Below are 23,280 nucleotides of genomic sequence, written 5' to 3'. Positions count from 1 at the left end.
GAATGCCAGGCATCGCTCACATACCCTATGAACAACTTAAAGATTTATGTCTGAGAAATCACCTAAAAGGGAGAAGTAGAAAATATTAAGTTACATGTCACAGTACAGTATGTCCTAGATACAAAAACATGCATCTCTATCAGGAAGATACAGAGAAAGGAGCACAACAGTCTGTAAACTTGTGTTAAAACTATCACTGATATAAAGATTCATATAACTATGTAAGAATGTAACAAAATAGATCTGATCCTTTTTGAAAGACAGGACACATACACTCTACCCCAGACCATTATCTGTTGTTCTAATTATTTTTGGATTTTGACCTTTAATTTTTGGTAAATTCCTTTTTGACATTTCAGAAGACACAAAGATCGGTATCAGATCTGGGAGACAAGTTCACTTATTTGCAGAAGCAAATTTTACGATTATAAAAACAAAGCTAGATGGTGTCTCATGGATTCCAAATACATCATTTCAAGGGAAAGTAATCTTGGAAAGGAGTAAAATGCATTTATGCTGAAGCTACTGTATTCAGAAATTTTCAGTGTCCTTCTCCACTCCGGTGTGTGCCACCTGCCTTCATTTTACAAAATCACAGACTCACTTAAGTCGGAGAAGATCTGAGAAATCATCCAGCCAAACTGTGACCAAACACCACTTTGGCAACAAGACCATAGCACTAAATGCCACATCCACTATTGCCTTACACACCTTCAGGGACAGTGACTCCACCACCTCTCTAGGCAGCCCATTCCAACGTTTAATCATTCTTTCTGTGAAGAAATTCTTCCCAATACCCAACATAAACCTCTTCTGGACCAGCTTGAAGCCATTTCCTCTCATCCTGTCACTGGCCTCAGAGAAGAGGCCAAACCCCACCTGGGTACACTTTCCTGTCATAGAGAGCAATAAGGTCACCCCTCAGCCTCCTTTTCTCCACACGAAATATTCCCAGCTCTCTCAGGAACTCCTCATAGCACTTGTGCTCCAGACCTTCCAATCAGCTTTGCTGCCCTTCTCAGCACCCCAATGTCCTCCTTTCGTGAGAGGCCCCGAACTGGACAACGCACTCCAGGTGCAGCCCCACCAGCACCAAGTGCATACAGAGGGACAATCACTTCCCCAGCCCTGCTGGCCACACTATTTCTAACACATGCCAAGATGCCATTCTGAGCCACCAGGGCACACTGCTGGCTCACATTCTGTGGGTGAGTATCAGCATTCTCAGGTCCTTTTTTCACTGGACATCTTCCAGCCACTCCTTCCCCAGGCTGTAGCACTACATGGGGTTGTTGTTACCCAAGCGCAGCACCTGGTACTCGGTCTTGTTGAACCTCATACCTTTGGCTTTAGCCTACCAAATTAGCCTGTCCAGACTCCTCTGCAGAGCCTTCCTACCCTCCAGCAGATCAATACTCCCATCCAACTTGGTGTCATCCACAAATTTACTAAAGGTAGACTTGATACCCTCATCCAGAACATCAATAAAGGAATTGAACAGATATTTCTAAGCAGAGAGCTATCATTCTTGCCTCCAAAGTGTGGCATTTCCCCCGGATCCGATTGCACAGTAGCTGGTAGTTCTCCAGCACAACATTCAACTCGGTCGCCAGGTCCTGACCACTGGATGGCACTTTGGTGGCCAACATCTTGATGTTGTCCTTGAGAATCTTCACCCTCACCTCCTTCTGCAACACATCCTCCTTCGCTCTCTGTCAAAAAAACATATTACACTATCAACCTTCAATTGCCTTACACTCAGCTACTCACCACTCAAATCAAAGATAAGCAGTTTCACATTGGAGGTCTTGCTGCTAATGTATTTCTTGGGCCTGAACACAACAAAATACAGCACTAATTTGCATGGAATTCAGGTCATGTTAGCAAGTGGTGAAAGATCCTGTTTTATTAAGCATACGGATCTATTTACCATTCATGATTTGTTCATTGAAAAAAACTCATGACTCAAAGCAAAAAAGAAAATTAAGTTCAGTGCTATTTCTATGTTATCATGCAAATATGAAAAACAAATTAGCAAGAAAAAAAATAGATGTTTGCTAAAAACGAGTATATCAGGAAGAAAAAGGTAGGGTGAATTTACAGAAGTGACGTGTCTCAGACCTCAGTAACTATCTCTCAAATTTATCCAGGAAGGATGACGTAAGTACCCCGGACACATGCAATTACAAAGCTGGAACCACCCTCACAGCTGTTGGGTGTGCTCAAGGAACACAGAAAATGGACAGCTAGAAGAATTCCTTCAATCTAACTACACTAAGAGGAACCTGGCAACACATATACAAGATAAGGATAGTACAACTGCCAACACACAGGTCTGGAGAAACTGTATTATCACTTGTCAAATTTTGCCTTAGCCAGAACTGAGGAAGAAGGATAGCTGGAAGACATCAGGCAGACCAGTCTGAGTCTCCCTGCTGAAACAAATAAAAGGCTTCAGAAACAGAGACTGTTCTCTATCTTTATTTTCAGGTTTCAAGAACAATTTTATGAAACTGAAATACCTCTGATAAATACGGCACTGCACTACATAGTAGAATTTAGCACAATTTTTGTATATTTCAAGATGTCTTCTAAACATAGGGCAATAAAAGAGTCGGTTAATAGAAGGGCAAAGAATAGAAAATTTTGGAAATATATTTTATGGCAGGATTTTCAAAAACCACACAGCCTTATCTTAAACTTATTCTTCCTTAAACTATTTCCTCCTGTCAGCAAGAGTTCCACTCTCTGTTCAAATGAGAGCATATGCAGAAACGAGCCAAATCCAGAGAGTGCTTCTTCCCTGTCCTAAAAGTAGTTCCAGGATAATATTGTTACTGCAAATGAAAGGGCATTTTAAGTGTTACAATAAGCTTACAGGCTCACTGACATAACTGTCATAATATACATAATATAATCTGGATTTGACAAAGGTAAATGTACTAAAAGTCTCACAGATTTGCCAATGAAAAGAAGGCTCTTTCTTTCCTTGGCTTGTGTTCAGCCAGCTGTCAGACTATGTGATCTCAAGCGGCTTCAAAGGAAATGAATATATTAAAACTCTTGTTAAGGACTGCTTCAGAAAAGCCCTTCAAAAGGGACAATTCAAAACTTCAAATGGCTTTGTTAAAGCACTTGTAAGGGAGAATTTTTTTTCTAATCATCCATCAAGTAACAGTATAGTGGATACTCATTTAAAAAGTGTACACAAATAAAAATATTTATGAAGATATGACTGAACTCTTAGATTAAAAAGCAGGGAACAATTTACTCTGTACATATATCCAAGAAAATTATCTGTTCAACTGACAATATTCTAATAAGACAAAAATATCTCCTTCCTCTCCTTTTACTTGGCCACCACACTCAAAAAACAAGTGGGGACCAATATCACTCACTGATACTTGTGGATCTCTTCCAACTCATGATATTAAAAAAAAAATCACTGTTTGCAACTGATGATGAACACATGATAACCTTACAACATACCTATTTTAAAGTTATTTTCTAAATGTGGAGTTACAATATTTAGGGGACAAGAAACTGAGGTCCAAGGGATAGAAGCAGACGAATGTTTTCACAACCACTAATTTAGATAGAAATAAAAGATAACACTATACCTTTCTCAAGCTTTGTCTCCTGCAAAATTTTCCCATATTCCTAATGTTTAATATGCCATACATAAAAAGCCTAACTCAACAACAGAGCAAGCTGTTATTTATTATGAACTCCCTATCCCTCATGGCCAAAAAGAACATCTGCTTTTACAGTTTATGCTTTAAAAATCAAAAATTCCACAAAGCAAAGATGAAAAATACCACTAATCTTGTCATGACCTGAGCTCCTTTCCACAAATATAATTCCATAAATGGTCAACCCTCAAAAGCTGTTAAGTTATGTTTCTCTTTAATCAGACCTCTACAATGAGCTGGCATTGCTGACCTTCATTTCCTCTACTGCATTCTCTAGCTCTTCAGGGGACTTGTATTCAAAATCTTTCTCCAAATATTCTTCTTCAGCTTGGGTCATCCATTCTTGCATCTCTGCCAAATCCTTCTTCAGATTTACAGCTTTTTCCTGACTTTCAGACAGGCGATTTTTCTGACTAATGATCTAGAATCCAAGGTGGAGGAAGAAAGAGCAGCTTTGTTACTTAAATGTCCTTGTACATGTGAAAAACCACAAGTCTTTGTTATAATATTTTACTACCAAAATATTTTCAGGCCTTTTTAATTAACAAAGCATTTTTACATGCACGCACAAACTTATGAACTCTTTTTAGCAGATCAACAAAATCTAAAAGTGAGGGAAGGAGAAGTATGACCTTTTTTTTTCCCCTTTATTGAACATAAACTGGTAACAATCCCTGGAAAAAGTCAGAATAAAATCCTCTTCTGATTACAAGTATCATATAGTTAGATATACCATTATACTGAGCAATAAAACACTCTTCAGGCCTCACTTGTTTCCACAACCCAGATACTCTGGATTCTATATCAACAGCAAGGCTCTCTAGCACAGATTTTCATCAGCAATTGCAACAAAATAAATATGTTTCTACTGACAGCAGAAAGCTCCCACCCAAAAGAAACAACCAAATACACTGGAGTGGTAGCCTATTTATAGCTTTTTATTTTTCAAAGCTGCTTGGAAACCAATAATAATTATACAGGGACAGCATAATATTCCAGTCTTCAGACATAAGAAAAAGAGGTCAGATCTTCCTCCCACACTCTCCAGAAAGAGCAGCATAATGCCAAGTGAACAAATTAATTTTTAATTACAAACTATTATAGAGTTTATTTTGCTCCTTCCAGTCAGGTACCACAAAATACATGTATTCAAGTTGGGCTTCAGCTACTTTGACAGTAAAACAAGTAAAACATCCTCATCCCACTGTTTCACTGCTTCACCTCCTCACAATGCCACACAACCAGGCAGCTGCTGTAACAAGCAAGCACTAGCAACATGTGGAGAACTCACCTGTTTGCTCAGCTTCTCCCACTGAGTCTGGCAGTCTACTAGCCTAGACTTTGTCCAAGTATTTATGCTCGCAATAGGCTGAGCTCTTAAAGCAGCCTCTACTTCTTTCATCTCTTTCAGTGATGGTTCAATTGTCTCCATTTCATTGATAAACACCTGAACACGTATCAGAGAAAATGAATGTTGTTCTTCAGCAAGATATTACATTAATTTATAACAGTATCAATAATTTTGCAACTTTTCATTATTCCAGAATAAGTTTTTGGAGCAGATCAATACTGTGATCAGATCAATACCAGACTGCTTAAAATAATCCTTCAGAGATTCAAAATATCAGAAGTATGCAACTAAAGAACAAAGTACAGCTTGCCACACACAGCGTAAACATTTTCATATGCCAAATATCAACATCAAAACAACACAAGTTTGAAGATTACATGCACTAAATATTCTTCTATTTCTGGTGTACCTCAATTTATATTCTTCGCCTGAAAACAAACAGTTGAAGGTACACTGTAACTACTTACTATAAGACAGAATTCTACATAAATATGATCATTTTGTGACACTGACTAGCCAGGAATCTTCCTTGCAAAATTTTAATCTCTAGGACTTTCATCAGTTAATTCCTTCTTACTTTTATTACCCTTGGAAATTTAATGCAGAAGGCACTTTTCACCCACAGATTCAATTCCATAGTGACAAAAAATTGGGAAAAATATATGAACCTTTAACAGAGCAAATAATTCCAACTTGTAGATAAATATTTATAACTACAGTGAAGACCTCTGAAAAGCACAAAATATTACAGCTGCAAAAAAAGATACCAACTCAAACATGCCCTGAAGAAAGATAAAACAATTTTTCTGGTGGTCTTAATGTGCTATGAACAGTACTTAATAATACAAGCAAAATATTAAAGAAGAGATACTACTTGTTATTTCAAAAGACTCCTTATAAAAGCAAAACTCACTGTGCACTGGTCAAGTTGCCTTTGAAGTCCTTCAGTATCCCCTTGAACAGCCTTTTCTGTCATTAAGAAGTCTTTCACACCATCCATCCACTTCTGAACAACTTTAGAGTCAGTCTAAATCAAATATAGTAAGGAACAGTTGATACATTTCTGTGACGAAGAACGTATGGCTGTTGCATTTCAACTTCCAGCAGCTTGCAAAAGGTGTTCTACAAGCTGCTGGCATTGCCTTCATTTCGAATCAGACCAACTTTTGTTTAATTTTTGGGTTTGTTTGTTGGGCTTTCTGGGGGGAAGAGGGGCATCCCAAATTTCCCACTTCTCAAATCTCTATGAGATTAAATTCACAATAGTGATATTCTTCCATTGACCAAGAGCATGGTTTAAATGACACTGAACTGTTCCAGACTATCACACCAAAGTACGGAGGTGTACTCCTCCTCAGGTAAGGAGGAGAGCATGGCTTCAAGAATTATGTGGTTACTATTCACATGAAGGACCTGGCTGAAGGCTGGAAATATGCCTAAAAACTATGACTAAAAAAATGAATTATTGTTTCCACACTTGTTTGAAAACTGCACTCTGAAGGAAAAGAGAGGGCCCTATAAGAATATATGGAAAAGAGGAGTGGATAGTGGTAAATGTACTTTTCAGGTAGAAACCATGCTGGAAAAGCCATTTGCATAAGCAAGACAAACATAAAAAAAACAGAGGATCAGACAAACCACTAAAATCTTAAAAAAACAGCATAGATGTTTGAGGCCAGTAGTACAATACTGTACTCACAAGAGTAACTCTTGGGGGAAAAAATAAACACACACAATTTCAGAATTACGTGATCTAACAAATGGCAGTTGCCTTATACCCTGCAATGAGGTAGGAAGGGAGGGAGACAGAAGAATTGCCATCTCCTTCCCATGCAGTCACGGATGTTCCAAATCATCCTTACAAACAAAACCAACACACAACACAAAGAGGGATCTTATTTCCCCTGGTTCAAATGACTTAGGTGGCTGACATTTTTTATTAATATAGCTGGACTTCCTTCACTCAACATTTTGTGACTCTTTGGTTGGAGTTTTTAATAGATGTCATCTATCCTGACACAATCTTCATCACAGCACAGCTCATCAGCTTCACCTTTTACTCTGCATGTCACAGAGGAGGAAAGTATACACTTCATTTTCTTAAAAACCTTACACTAACAGTGTTTTCAGGATCAATATGTAACACACTGTTTCTCAAATAATGTCTGCATTAATGAAAACCCATTAGACTAAGTCCATGTTTATTTTTAGATCAATGCTACCATTAGAGGTCAAAGTCATGACATTTTCTTCATTCCTTTTCCATTTTGGGGGAATTTCCTGCAGATGATTAGCCTGAAAATAATTTTCAAAAAAACAGACCTATGATGCTTAACAGTGAACCATAGCTTAGTGTAAAAAATATATATAAAGGCTGCCCTTTGACAAGGCACAACTAATTTAGCATTTTTACAATAAGCTATTTACATAAGTAGCTGAAGGGAATTAAATGGGATTACTCAAAGTTAGACACATTTAAATAACTTGCTGAATCACAAACCAAGCCTACAAAGTTTAATTAAGTAAGTGCTTCTGCATGGCACAGGTAAATAATTATCAGTGGTCAAATAACCAGTGTAGGCTGTTGATGTACAAGAGTTCACAATTTTTAGACATGAAGATCCTCGTCATAGAATGGTCTGGGATGGACTAGACCTCAAAGATCATTCAGTTCCAACCCACCAGCCATGGGTAGGGTCATCTTCCACCAGACCCCATCCAAATGGGCCTTGAACACTTCCATGAATGAAGCATCCACAGCTTCTCTGGACAACATGTTCCAGTGTCTCACTGCCTTCACAGTAAAGAATTTCTTCCTAAAATCCAATCTAAACCTACCCTCTTTCAGTTAAGAGCCCATTATCCCTTGTCCTGTCCCTACAAGCCCATGTAAAAAGTTCTCCATCTCTCTTGAAGGTTCCCTTTAGGTACTGGAATGCTGCTATAAGGTCTTCCTTATAGAGCTTCACTTCTTCAGGATCAGTTTTTTACATTTATTCCAGGCAGGAACAAAGATTAAATATGCTGAATCTTAACTTGTTCAACTCCTAGAAAAACCACATGATGTACAGCCATGCAGCAGATTTAAAAGATCTGAGAGTGATACATAAGCAAAGACACAGAAAGCCATACATTACTAGAGGTATGATAACAGAATACAAGATAAAGAAAATTTATTCTAGGAAAAACAAGATGCAAAACTGATAAAATGAGCCTTGTCTACTCCTCCCATCACATGAGTATTACAGTCTCCTAGTAAAACATTACTCCCAGTTCATGTCACTAATGCATGCACTGTCAGCTTGGGGGAGCCTGTATCACACCACAAATAACAGAACTACCTAAGCAGCAGGACACACAGGCAGATATGCCACTGGCATACTTATCAGGCTAACAAGAGCATTTTAGTCATTGTGCACCTGTCTGCTCACTGTTAAAATGAAAATATTTACACTGTTTCTTTTCAAAAACCTAAATATGAGGAGTGTTGTTTTGGGAAACATCATTTTTTAAAGGGGATTTAGGAGGGGAAAAAAAACCAAAAAACAAACATTAAAAATAAACTAATAGTTGCCATATGTCCTCCCAGCACTGACATACACTTTTTTCCCCTTTAATAGCCAGGTGCTTCAACTCCTTTTTAGCCAAGGAGATCCTGCCCAGCCATTCTCCAAACTAATCTTGTGTTTGGTGTCTGCACCAGGACCATACACCAAGGCTGCCGTACCAATCTTTCCTGCAGTACAAGTTACATCCTGGTGTGCCCAATGTTGTCCATAGCATTTTTATTCAACTTGTTCCAGACTGCCATTATTGTTTATACAGTATTAGACTACAAAAATCTCAATATAGAAAAGTACCAAAGGAAAATTCAGGGAATATAACATAACTGTCCATCCACTGACAACTTTACAAAACATTTAAAAACCACGAGAATTGTGTACTCAAAAATACAGTTCATAAGACAACACAATGTAAGCCCCGTATTTCAAGAGATAGCATCAGTAGGTATGTCTTTCATTTTCAGTAACTTAAAAATTACAGTAATAGCTTAATATTAATAAAGCAACTATTTAATAATTGCTTCCGTTGTTTCTTCTGCTATAATGTCTTTTTTGGCTTCTGTAGCTCCTTTTAATATAACAGGAAATTTTCTAGAATCTTGCTCAGGACATAATTCTGTTCTCAGAATAGTGGGATTTTCTGTCTCCAAGGATTTCATAGGCATGTGTATATATTTATAAAATAGGTAGGAGGGCCGAGAAACCTTGATTTTTAAACTGTCCTTCCTGTCACTTCAGAGGCCATGGCTGGAACTAGAAAAGTCACTATACCCAAGCATTTTCCTTACTCCCTTTCCTAATGTCCTTGTACTAATTCTTCATGGCTGTTCACCAAAACCTTATTTGAAGGAGCAGGTTTTCTGTAGCAGGCATGGAATTACACTTTAAGACTAGTGGGCATCTGACACCAATCACACTGAAGATCATCAGCCCCTACTGGGATTAACAGCACAGCTGGCATATCCTTGACCTTAGCCTAACCTTTGCTTATAAAAAGAGAGGGACACTAATTTTAAGTGCAAAGCATTTCTGTCAGAAGACAAAATAATATCCTGGACACATTAGAATTTCACTTCTATGCTGCTACAAATATACTATATATGCTTTCAGCCTCTGCTAGACTAGTGGATCATCAAAATTCTGCTTTTCAATCAGTCTCATCTGGACTCCTGCAGGAACACCGAGAAAGAAAGGTCTATAAAGCAACTGAGTTATGTAAGCAAAAAAAAAAAATCCTTTCATTTTACCTCAAATAGTCTCAACTTGGGCATAATTTCCTCCAGTAGTTTAACATCTTTGGAAATCTTGAACTTTAACTTGTCCCAGCGTCCCTGCACATCCTTGAACTCTTGCGTGTACATGTTTTTTATGTCCGAAGACACATGCTTCTCCAAAGCCTTTGTTTCTTCAGCAAGTTTATCTGCCCTGGGCTTCTGGGCTTCCAGTGTCTCACAAACTGTCTATAACAAAAGGAAAAAAAAGTCTCCTTCCAGTGTTAGCCATACAATAGGTACACACATACAAATTCAAGTACATCAAAAGTTTCATTGTGCAGATGGTGAAGAGTGATACTCGTGCAGACTCAGTGAAGAGCGACACACCAGTTACAGCAGTTATTGAAGGAGAGATGTCCAGACAACCTTTTAAACAGCAAAACCTTCAGCTGCTGTACTGGTGCAGCAGCAGAGACTACAGAAGGGGTGGCAAAGCTTGGCCTCATAGCTCAAGATGCGCAGGCATCTACACCTCTCGTGTGACGCACCGTAGTGGCACTCGAGTCAACAAAGCAAGGGCTGTGCCACACTGCACTCACAGAGCAAACTGCAACGCAGCCAGACCAGGACCTCAGTACGTTCATACCACCACAAGTTTGTTTTTTAAAAGCACACACAAACTGGCGGTGTGTGTTCCTCCAAGTTTTGTAAAGTGAAATAATTTCTTAGTTGCAAAAAAAAAGCTCTGGATACTTGTTTTGAAAACTACTTTCCCAGATGGGATATATACCTACAGGGAGTATACATTCTGAATATATTCACTATGACATTGCTGATATAAAGAGTCACTTGATTTGAAAGAGCTAATTTACTAATATGGAAAATAACAGCTAAAGATATAAGCCAAAACATGAAAAATGCTGCTACTTCATTGAACTCATAATTTTGATTCCTGTGCATCAAATTTGCTTAAGAGACATTCACAATGAATGCATGAAATTATTATTAATTTAATGGAATTTTCTAGTATATACATTTAATATGTACAAACAGGATGTGTACATACATATTTTGCTGTATTTTTACTGAAGAAGAAACTTTTTTAAAATGTTCATGTTCTCAAATCTACTTCACATTTATTGTGTTTCTTTTCCTGGAAAGGGTACATTTCCTCTCAGGAGGGCAGAGAGGTAGCAATGAGACTGGGAAGAGGAATGTATGTTTTAGAAAACAAGAGCTTTCTGTGCAGGAGACCAGGGATGAAGCACTTATCAGTGCCTGCTACAGTGCAGAGAGAGCTGAGCAATCCCAGGCTCCACAAGCAGCTCCTCACATACAGTTTGTTCCCCTCTCCTATCACACTCTAACCTCAAAGCACCTACACTAGCAGAGTATGTCTTTTCAGGGTAATTAGTCTCTGAAGAAAACTGGGCAGAGGCAGGAAAAGACAAGCCTCCAAAGGCTAAATGCCACTGCAATTCACGTAGCATACGGACCAGAAAATCTCCATCAAGTCTAAACAAAACAGAAGTAACACTAACAAGAAAACCCAAGAATCAAAGCTTGTTTTAATCTCCTGGTTCAACCAATCCCAAAGCACTAACACTTGTATTTACTGGACTTCTAAAAATCATTGCTCTGCTAAATAGAGAAGGATATAATAGAAAAGGTGCTCTTCTGCACCCAGCAATCAGAGCTCCTCCACCTACAGCCTTATTAGGCCACCACACTGGGAAAACTACATGCTTCTGTATGTGGAGGGCAGTAGATCAGGCAGGGAAGTATTTGAGTTTTTTCAAGCAAACGGGAAAAAAAATGGGGGGAAAAGTACTGGAGATGCAGAATTCTCTCCCTGGAGAGAGGTCCATCCTTGCCCCAGTATCTGGTATTTCCAAAGGAGCTGTCATCTATAAATTTTTGTCGACTTTATAAGCTCACAACAGGAAACAAAATATTGTTTCTACTGGACAGGATTTTTGTATCAATTACCTTTAAGGCTCACCAGCACTGTTTCCCTTTGATAGGCAGACTGGAGACCAGAGAAGTACAGGGTCAGAGGTGATCACCCTGTCCCAGGGAGGGACATGGCCTCCCAAGGACAGAATCAGGCCAGGCACAGGCATGACTGTGGTGTCATGGGGTCAGGAAGGTGCAGCTCCAGCTCCTTGTTTTCCTTACAACTGCACTCGGCAACAGAGAAGCAGACCTTGGATCAGGTCATCAACCTGATCCAACCCAGCCACTAGAAGTGGGATGCTTTTGGGGCTCTATTATTTATTTTGCAACTTCTGAGCACAGAAGGCACACACACACCAGAGTGCCTGGGGAAGCCACTAAGGCCATCTGAGGTCCTTCTCCCCTGGCTGAGCAGTCCCAGCACTCAGCCCCATCTCCTGGCACAGGCAGCACAAGAAGCTGTGAAGTCTTGCAGGCTCAGAGATACCCAGCCCTCCCCTGGACATGTCCCTCAGCAGCCTGATAACTCAGCAAGCCACTTCCAAAAGTGGGTTCCACATCCACATCCCTGACGCCCCTCTGAGCAGTGTTAGCTACCCCACTGAAAGCAAGGCAGGAGAAGAGAGGGTGACAGCAGTGGGATAACCTCCTTACTCAGTGCCAAAGTGAGAGTTACCTTTGCCTGCTGCAGGGCACTCTCCACCTTGCTGGGCTCGCTCAGACCACTGGCAATGGAGTGCTGCTTGGCCTCCAGCTCGCTCAGCACATCCTTCAGCTGCTGCAGGGACTCCACGTACTCCCGGCTCGGCTGCCTTTCTGCCTCTGGTACCATGTAGAGGAGGAAGGGAACAAAACACAAAGTAAGGAAATGCACTTGAACCCGAATCATAGGAGATGTGAACATAACTTGCCAAGAGCTAAAAAACTCTTCAACAGATAGCATTGTTTTTCCTCTAAAAATATTAAATATATAACATACAGGCATATAGAATATAATAACAAATATGCAATTACTATCTTCCAGAAACTCTACAAACTCAATCCCATTTTCAGAAATTCTTTTTATATACTTAAGCACCTAAATCTATTTGGGTGGGTGGGGTGGTAGAATCAATAGTATTTAAATCATATGTTATTATACCAAGAATAATCCATACTATTTTAAATATATAAACCACCCAAAATTAGTATTTTGCATTTTTAAGCCTTAGACATATCTACTACTTATCTGCAAATACAAACACACAGATATCTACTATATATAGAAAACATAGTATAGCAAATATAATAGCCATATTAAATTAAATATGCACATTATATCTAGGAACTATATAAGCTAGTATTTATAAAAAGTGTGTGTATATATAAATATATAAAACACATATTAGTGTGGGCTTGTGTTTTGCTTGCTTTTTTACAGTTTTTAATATATTTATCCACACAAATATATTAAAAAAAAAAAAAACAGCTTTCAGCCTGTTACCAGCAGAGAAATGCCATGTAGAAAGAGTTAAAGGGGAATTAAAGTTTGGGTGGAGTATGGTTTGCCATCTTCAACCACATCTCAAAATTGGTTCAATTTTGTGTGGCATCCCAAGCAGGAGGCAGCACCTCAGTGGCATTTCAGAATGAAAACAGCCAATTGGAATAACTGCAGCAAACAGGATTTTGACTGTAAGTCCTGCACTGTGGTATGTACATTCTCTGGCCCTGGATTCCTAAGCAATTTTGTTACTGCCCCACGTGAAAATTAATCTAAGCCTTGTTCTGATTCACCAGGTAGCTTTTCAACAGCTTACTGTCAGAACTGTCCTACCATTTATAAAAATGAGTCAACATTTTTGAGAGAATCAAGAGTTATCCAGCTCCCTTTTCTCCAAAAGCCAGCTCAATTTAAAGATAGGGGGAAAATTAATAAGAAGCATATAAGTATCCTGTCACTAAACTACAGAAAATCCTGAAGGAGAAGAAAATAGTTGAAGTAGTTTCCCAGTGACAAAAATATTGAGTCAATTCCTATCTAAAAACTGCCAGTAGAGTTGGGACTGAGTAGCTCTCCAAGGGGGAATTTTCAGAGGCTCAAAGAAGAGCCATAAGAAGAGCTGGCCTTCTGTCAGTTCACAAATGCTTAAGCCACACCACCAGTTGTTTCCAGCACTAACATAATTCTGGAAGTTTTTACCTTGCGGCAATTCAACTATGCTGTAAATAAACAGCTAAAACTCTGAACTAATGTTTCCCTCTGTTCTTCAGCAATATAACTTCTCATTCAAAAGACACACAAACACAATTTTAATGTGTTAGAATAAGTATGGTGTTTCTACCAAGCAGTAACTGGTTCAAGTAGTTCAATAATACCTCAAGTGTTACACACAAAAAAAAAGTACTTTTGTCCCATGATATATAGTTACCAAAACACAAAATACAAATAAAATTACTCACAAGTACATTAACTCAAAATCAGCCACAAAATAGTAACTAGTCACAGTAAGAATGAAAACATCCCCTTGTAATTTGAACATGGCTGACAGATATTTCATTCATACAGTTTTCTGCATGGATATAATTGAAGCCTGCAGGCCTGGTGCAACACATTGTATAGATGGACTAACCATTTAGTAATTAAGCCTATTTTACTACACACAGAATAGAGTGTTAATGCTCTTCAACTTGGGGCTGTTAATAAAACACGTCCTCAAATTACTCTGAAACAAACTCAGGAAAAAAAAAACTCTTACAAGTCTGTGCTGTTGCTCTTCAGCTGTAAAGCATTACCAGAACTACATATTTCATGCACTACATTTAAAATTCTTTAAAAACCAGCATGACTGGTTTGAATGCTCATAATGAAATTTATAATGCAACAACAACCCAAGTAGAAACTGCCTGAAAAGCAAGCCAGTTTCAAATCACTTCAAAGATGAAATTTCCAAAAGGAATTATGTATGAGTAATGTGCTCAAAGCTATGAAAAAGAATAAATTTCAAATACACACTTTCATTTTACAAGGTTCTCCTAATATTCTACTTTTCATTTATAGTATTTCATTACAGAATATTTATTTCTGTAAGTGGCAGAGAGAGACAGATTTCTCAGCTATATCACCCGCCTTAAATATGTCCTGCTAAGTAGTTAAATGAGGTTTCAGGAATGTTGCATCCTTGCATAGTCATTTTTAACACCATGGAATGATAGACTTTTGAATTGTCCACAGAGGAGGCCACATTGCTCCAGGTGAATAAAATAATTTTGTCCGTTCAGCACAACATCTAACAAACACTACAAAAACTCCACCAGAATTCAATGAGTTTTCACTTAGCTCAAAACAAATAAAAAAGAAATAAGATCAAAACACAAGTAAGCAGGAGGCTTTATGCTAACATATGTATTTATGTTTATTTATTTACCTTTTTTCAGCTGTTGATGACGTTCCTCTAGTTTCTGACGAGTCAATTTGAAGTGATCAAGAACACAACTCAAGTTCTCCTGAATGAAATTTGGAGGCATGGGCTGAGAGGTGAGTGTCTTGCAGGTGGCTTTCAGATGTTCCAACTGTGGACTCAGGCTTATAAGATGAGTTAACTCCTGCTGTAAAAGAAAAACCAAAACCAAAATTTATACTTACCCTGCAAACACAAAGATTTTAGTACACTACTGCAGCACAGCTCATTCACATTTACTAGGGTGACAACACTAAAGCATTTCTGTGACACATTCTAAAATCTTCCAGTCAAGCCAGGTGCCCTGCATGCCTTAGAAACTGAGTTACCTTACTGACTAGGCCAAGGTCTACTGGGGCATCCTGTGCTTCTGACAGCTTCCATTCAAAATTAGCAAGTTTGGCCACACTTACCTGACATAAGTCTTTCAAGACTGCCGAGGACTGGGATGTTGAAGAAGAGTCTTTTTTAAGCCAGGCATTCTTCTCAATTAAGGTCTTCTCAAGCTCATTCATTTCCTTTAAATAAGCATTTATATCTTCCTGGTACTTTATCTTTCTAGCCACTTCTTCTAGATTTTGAACCACATCTTTCCACCCCGACAAAATTTTCTCCATCACAGATTTTACATCCACTGTAGGAAGTCCTTCTACAAAGATTATACAAATTATTGTTATATTAACTGCAACACATTTTCATTAACAGGCATTTAACCTTTCCTCTCTTCAAATAAGAGCACTTTCACATTAATATACAAAACACTTTGATTCTAAGTTTAATATCTATAAATCTATACTTATTACTAGCACCCTTTCAGCTTTATATTTCTAGTAAAATGGAGAGTGAGATACTCTAATTTTGAGGAAAGACACAGAGAGGGGTTTTTTTCTGAACCATTCTAGCACAAGTAGAGTCCAGAGCTCTGGTCAGGGCAGCCAGCCAGCTTCTACTGGAGCACTTGATGACCCTGCTCTACAGATGTCCCTGTGCTCACACGATGGCCACAGGATTGGCACACCAACAGCACAGCAGCCACAGGGGAGGAGCATGCACACAAAGACCAGTCACTGCCATTATGGCACAGCCTGTACCTACCCCAGGAAAAAATGGATGTAGGCACAAATGTGCCAGTGCTGTGCATTATTCCACACAGGTGTAGCTGGGCCTCAGTGTGGAAAAAGGCTGTGAGCCTGAGCTGGACAGAACATACTATCAGACCCTAACAAAACCAGGGGCTGTAGATTGGTTATTTTCTAGAGATCCCAACCCTTAAGTTGACAATCAATTAGAAAGCAAATTGTTGACCTTACTCTTTGCTGATACAAAGCAGCTTTTCAACTATGCATTTCTTGTTATGGTTAACACATGCTGGTTTCATACCATAACCTATCATATCACAGCTACAAGGGTTTGTAGAAGAAAGAGGAAGGGAGCATTAATTTCTGTTCAGGTTTGAAAAATTTTTAGAAACCAAACTCCAGGTCAAATCAATGGCTTTCAGCCATTAACTTCAGGGCAATAGTACCCACTGTAAAAAGCTTCAGCTGCAGTAGGCAAGGAGGGAGGACTGGACATGCTTTGTAAATTGGGGCATACGAGCAAAGCATTGGACTGCAAAAAATTGTGATTGCTCAGAAATCCATTGGAATTCACCATTTTCTAAAAGGGATGCTGGTCATTATGCAGGACAGTGATACCATCCTCTCTCCTGTCTGAATGCTCCAGTGATGATAACTTCACCGGAAGTCAAGTGTACATCAGATCTAAAAGATTGCCTCTAGATGATATGAACATCTCTTGTATAGAGGTATCATTCTACTGATGGAATGATACCTCTATAAAAGCTATGTTTTTGTTTTTTCAATATGAAACAAGATTTTGGCAAGGCTTCAATTGTCATGGATGTCATTTATCAGGGCTTTAATTGGCAATCATTTTCCCAATCATATAGACTTCTCTCTTGCCTTTGAGCCATAGATTGTAACTGCATCATTAAAACCATGGACGTTTTTACAAAAATAGATAAAACTATGAAAAAAATAGATATACACATATGTATCAAGTTTAAATTTGGCTTCAAAAATTTCACTTCTCTATAGCAGTTGTTTTAAAACTTGTACTTAAAATCAAACTACTTCCTTGAAAGCATGTAACTAGCATTGTTACTGAAAGAGAAATAATTTCTTAAAATACCCCTTAAAAGATTGGAAATGAACACATGCACATTAATGAATAATATTGCTTTTCTAAAAGCTTTAATTGAAAAAACACACAACTAACTAGTAACAGTAACAATGACCACTGAAGGAAAGAAAATGGAGGGAGAAGGAATGTATTTCAATATTATTTCCCAGCAACTCAACTAATTAAATCACAAAAGAGCAAAACCTCCAAGCTGCTTACCCTTTCCCATTTGATCCAAAAGAATGTGTCCACTTCGTTTCAGTTCATCTAACTTCTGGCTTTTTTCAGCTCTTTCCTTTTCAATCACCTTCAAAGTGAATCAAATAAGGAATATACTGGCAGCAAGGGTTATTTTCCTTGACTTCTCTGCTTCTCCCAGTAATATTTTCCCACTACTACCCAAAACACATCATTATTCTGGATACACCACCTTCTGAGATGCATGTTAGTTCTGCTTGTGCAAAAAACAAATGCAAAATGAGTCACCTCTCACAAGTAGCAGGCATGTGAGAGATTAGTACTACAGCACCAGGAATAAAATATTGTTTAACGGCTTGACAATTCCACAGTGTGAAATAAGATATTGGGACAACAGTTAAAACAAGTCACTTGTGCTCAAAAATCCACCTGTAATCCGCTAATGTGAACCAGTGGAGAAAAGACCACCTTTTTAATGGCCCCTTCATTTCTACAGTTTCTACTCTGATTTCCAGTAGAAGGGACCAACAGACCTGTTCCCTAGAACAGTTCTTCCAAACAGCAAGAACTATAGCATACCAGTAATCCACTCTCATAAGCTCTAGTGCTTTTCTCTCCCTTACAAAGACTTGGAGAGGGAAATTCTCCATGACTACCAAAGTTTTTAAAGGAAAAAGCTCCTCCCACAAGTTATACATATTGGTGAATATTTTTTGTGAGTCAATAAGTAGAATACATCCACAGAGGAAAGATGAGTTCCTTGGCCACAAAACCACAACTTTACAATCCTCTGTGATTACAACAATGCATATCCAAACTAAAATCTTTTTGAACCTCATGTCAAAGGTCATTACTCTGGTTTAGGCTTCCTACAGTACATTCAGAAGCATGCACTTATTTGCACAGCTGGGAAGAACAAACTCTGTCCTATCCACTTAGAGTCCAACATTTTAAAAAAAGTACTGTTCATGGGAACCTGATGTTCATCTCAGGACCTCTTTTTTAAAGAGTTATAAATATTCTTAAAGATCTATAAATAAAATATTGGGATAGTTGTTTTGGTTTTTCTTTCCAACAGTACTGCCATTCCAAACATTCCTACTGGCACCATTTTCCACGAGAGCACTATGGAGGAGCCTCTTTATAGAGATTTTTAAGTATTGTTTTTGATTTCAAAAGCAGAGTCAGGTCCTGCTAAAGCTCCATTGAGTCTTCATTAACAAAGAATGCTCAAGAACCAGAGAAAGGCAAGAATACATTCCTGACAAGGAATAGAAAATAAAATGGTTATTTCACAGCTCCCATAAGATTCTGTAAGATTATGTAGTCTGTCTTGCAGGTCAGCAATACTGTACACAAGCTGTAACAAAATCAGGTTTTCTCCAAAATTAATAGAGCAAACAACATGTCCAAGCATTATAACAAACCACTTTGGACCTTGAGTGGTACAGTGTTTGAGGAGGGTCACAGCATGATTCAAGGGGTCTCTGAGCACACTACTGGCCTATCTCCACCAATATTATAAAAGTAGTGTCAATCAAGGCCATTTCCAACTGTGAAACATTAAACCAAAATATGCTACTTAGTGTAAAAGATAATAATCCTGAAGACAGACATTTTTCAGAACTCCAAGGGAGACATCAGTAATTTATGTTTTTAAAATTTCCTGTGGATTATGCAACAACACCAGCAAAAAAAAATGTATCCAGCTGGTCAGAGATTTCCATGTATGCTCAGTTCTGAAACTATTTAACTGAGAGACTTAATCCCCTCAAAGCATGCGGATCAGCTCACACCTCCAGCTGACAGCCAGCTTAGATACAAAGTAGAGTATTCACTGAAACATGCTTTATCTCCCCATTTTACCTTCAATTTTTCTTTCATGCTTGAAGTCTCTCTCATCTTCTTATATTCTTTGATGTCTGTGGCCTGAATGCCAGATTTTGATTTTGCGATCCAGTTCAAGAGCTCAGTACTTTCAGCATCAAACCTAGTTTAAAAGGTCAGACAGTGGTTTGTTTTTTGGTTTCACTCTGTCTTAAAAATCAAAAGTCTTAAAGTTCAGCACATTATTCAATCCCAAACTAGCAAGGCTTTACACAAAATTCATGCTCCTCATATTACTACTCACAGGAAATAGAGACAGACTTTTAAAAGCCTACCATAATAAAAATTATACCCACAGTATCTGCCTTCAGGAACAAATTGAGAATACATGGTGCAATTTATTTTACACACAGCTTCACATAAATTATAACCATTCCTCTTCATATGTTACAAAACAGATCTCTCAATGCCAAGTATTTTGAAAGTAATAAGTAGACTTCAGGAACAAAACAAATAAGAATTGTAGTCCTAAGTTTCAAAAGTCTGCAACAAACACTGTTTTGTTTGAAGGAAAAGCTAACAGTGGCATTTACAGCTGACAAACATTTTTGCACACTTAGCTGACAAAAGATTAACTTATAGCTTACTGGTTCTGTCTACAGTGCACATGTCTATACTAACAACTTTCTTACCCCTATGACCTCTAAGCTACAGCCTAACACCACCACAATCAACTTTGAAATTAACCAGTACTGTACAGAACTTGAGAGATGGACAGATACACTGTACAGACCACAAGTCAGGTTGTATTACAAGTATATTACTTAACAGTGTGAATCCTAACATGGAATAACAGAACCCCAATAAATGCAATTGTCAATCAAATTTTTCATGGGAAAACTGGCAAAATTCCACTTACTGGTTATTTGTAGTTCCAACAGAAATAAATGGAAACACGCAAAAGCATCAAAGTTTATGACCTATTTTTACTACCCCTGGTTTTAACTCTAGGAAAACAGATGACAGATAAATCACTTTTGCTTTCAAAATCTAGAATAGTTTCTACAACTGAAGATGCACAGAAAGGACAGATGGTTGCTGACTACTTTACTGCCCTGGCACGTCCAGATGCACACACCACCCCTACCAGAGCTCAAAAGGTCTGAACAGAGTCCTCGAGAGGGTTTGGGCAAGTTCCTCACCCCTTCAAACCTCCATTCCTCCTCCAGAAAAAAAAAATGAATTTAAAAACTCTTCTTCACTGTGCAAACACACAGCAACTCCTTAGTCTTGATGCAGCCTCTATCGTATCTCTCAATGACCTGACAAAGATTTAAACCAGTGATACTTCAAGGAAATATTCATTTCCTCAGCTAAGCACAAAAAGCCAGATGTTGCGCATACAGCATTTAATTTCCTAATTCATATTGAAACAATTCCTTTAGTTTTAGGTATGCTATTTAATAACAAAAAGTCAACACCAATGATTAAATACTGTTAGGCTTAAGAGGAGAGAAGGTTCCAGGAAAACTTGATAGCAGCCTTCCAGTACCTAAAGGGGAGCTACAAGAAAAATGGAGAGGGACTCAGTGGGGAAGTGTATTGATAGGACAAGGAGTAACTTCTAAAGTTAAAGAGAGTATATTTTAGATGACATATAAGAAAGAAATTCTTTAGTATGAGGGCGGTGGGATACTGGAACAGGTTGCCCAGAGAAGCTGTGGATGCTCCATCCCTGGAAGCCTATCAGACCAGACTAGATAAGGCTCCAAAGAACCTGCATTAATGGAAGGTGCCCCTGTCCATAGCAGGGAGGTTGGAATGAGATGATCTTTGAAGTCCCTTCCAGCCCAAATGGTTCTATGAGACTGTATATGCAAATTAACACCAGCAACTCCAGAAATACTTGTCAAAGGAGATATCAATGTAATATTATTCCAATTACTAAATACAAGAGAGATGGAAAATGTTTCTGGGCATCTTTTTTTGGGCGGTTTCTCCCATTTTTCTCATGTTTTATAAAAATTAGAAATAAATAATAAATCAATCAAAATGCTTGACACTTTCACACCACCTCTTGAGCAAAGATGAAATGTTTTTCTTAAAGGAAGTAAATAGAAATCTGTCTTTTCAGCAAAGCAGCTGAGGTACAAAGGACTGAAGACCTGCTTCTATGAGAAACAAAACATCCCTGTTTTCCGTTGAAATTAATGGAAGCTACAGGTTTTCTGCTTCTCTGAAAACAAAGCTGCATATAACATTCCATTCCCATTCAAAGAATCACAGAATCAATAGGGTTGAAAGAGATGACTGGAGATAATCTAGACAAGCCCCCAAACCCAACCTCACAGCAGCAACTTAAGCATTGCTCACTTGCATAAAAGAAGGATCAAAAGTCAAGACCGTCTCTGTAGTATCCAATGAGCAAGGGAAAACTGCAGTGACATGTACTTACTTTTTCTTTGCTTCACTGTCCCCTGGAATTTGCCTTTTCTTTGGGAGTGGTGGTGGGGGTAATTCTTGTCTGGACTGTTTAACCACTACCTGTTCCTTCAATGGTGTTTCTGCAGCAGTCTTCTGTGAAACCTGTGACATTCCTACGCTTCCTACAGCTTGAGTTACCTATACAAAATAATTTAGGGTAAGGATTATGTGCCATTTTTACACAAGCACAGTTGCTTTTTCTTATTTTCTTTTATTCAGACATAAAGGCCTGTTCATTCACTCCCACAAACGACCACATCGAGCTGTCATGAAGCACCCTTATCATAGATACACTCCAGAGAAAAAGATCATTATTCTCATTTTACAGATGGGAATCAAGCATCAAAATTCTCAGTTCAGCTAGAATCATGCCAGTCCAAGTGAACTAAAATTAACAAAAGGAGCATTATATGTATTTTCTTTCATAATTTCTTCACAAAACGAACCAAGGTACTTGAAGTTTATTATTAGCAATTCTACATATTACTACTACTCTACTCTTATTCTATAAAATAAAGCCTAGATCTCATGAAGAGCTGATACACAGTGAATGTGTAAAAAGCTCACTTGAGTCAAAAGAAACCTCCTATGCTCTTTATCAGGTTATAAGGTAAGTCCCTGGAGACTCAACCTGTAAGTTCCAAGTATGTGCTTGATGTTTAAGGGGAGTGAAAGGATAGAAACAGGAATTGGCATTCTCTAGTGCTTTGACTCAAACAGAAGAACAAATTAAAGCCACATGGCTGAAATGAGCCCCTACCCAGACTGCACAACTCATTCACTATACATGAAATGGATCATGAATTAGTGCCATGGTTTTCACAATAACAACATATTAATATCACCAGAAAAAGCACATATGAGTTATAAAGCTGTCAAATAAAACTGTCATAGAATCCAGTAGGAGTTCTGTCTAAATAAAAACATTACCAAGCACTCAAAACACTAAAATAAACATTGAACAATCCAGCTTGGCTATCATCATTACATGTCAAACAAACAACTACTCTATTTTCAATGGATGAGAAATCATACTCACAGAGCATAAATACTTGTATGACTCCCATTTATTTATCTATTCTGGGGTTTGGGTTCTGCCTTTGTTTTCTTTTAGTATCAGATTTAAATCCAGTCCCAGAACTCTTATAATGTTTAAAGGCATGTGCATTGACTGATAGTACATGGCAAGCCTGCTTTACTCATCAGAAAAATGAAGCTTAATCTGTGTGAGAAAGGAGTAATAATACTGGTCAGGTTAACAACTTGGGCTTTTGAAACCAAAAATGCAGGCAGCTTTGTCAGCCCCACGTGAAAAAGCACTCACCTACCTCTCTAGCCTGATGCCTGGACAATTTTGCTAACACAGTGAAG

General features: G+C 38.3%; 1 protein-coding gene across 3 annotated transcripts in view; it reads right to left on the bottom strand.

Annotated features, from left to right (window-relative positions):
- Positions 1-23,280, bottom strand: part of UTRN (utrophin) — a 337,069-nt gene that overhangs the window by 222,508 nt on the left and 91,281 nt on the right. For all 3 annotated transcript variants that reach the window (XM_064413617.1, XM_064413616.1, XM_064413618.1), the window contains 11 exons: positions 21,881-22,047; positions 19,465-19,588; positions 17,620-17,707; positions 15,630-15,865; positions 15,184-15,364; positions 12,453-12,598; positions 9,854-10,066; positions 5,957-6,070; positions 4,984-5,139; positions 3,943-4,113; positions 1,533-1,712 (listed from right to left, as the gene is read on the bottom strand). In XM_064413617.1, coding sequence (XP_064269687.1) covers positions 1,533-1,712; positions 3,943-4,113; positions 4,984-5,139; positions 5,957-6,070; positions 9,854-10,066; positions 12,453-12,598; positions 15,184-15,364; positions 15,630-15,865; positions 17,620-17,707; positions 19,465-19,588; positions 21,881-22,047 — 1,776 coding nt within the window. The remainder of the gene's footprint in view (positions 1-1,532; positions 1,713-3,942; positions 4,114-4,983; positions 5,140-5,956; positions 6,071-9,853; positions 10,067-12,452; positions 12,599-15,183; positions 15,365-15,629; positions 15,866-17,619; positions 17,708-19,464; positions 19,589-21,880; positions 22,048-23,280) is intronic.

Source organism: Passer domesticus, chromosome 3 (genome assembly GCF_036417665.1).
Source record: "Passer domesticus isolate bPasDom1 chromosome 3, bPasDom1.hap1, whole genome shotgun sequence".
Taxonomy (NCBI): Eukaryota; Metazoa; Chordata; class Aves; order Passeriformes; family Passeridae; genus Passer; species Passer domesticus.
The sequence above is the reverse complement of the archived record's forward strand: the minus strand, read 5'-3'. Positions and strand labels throughout refer to the sequence as shown.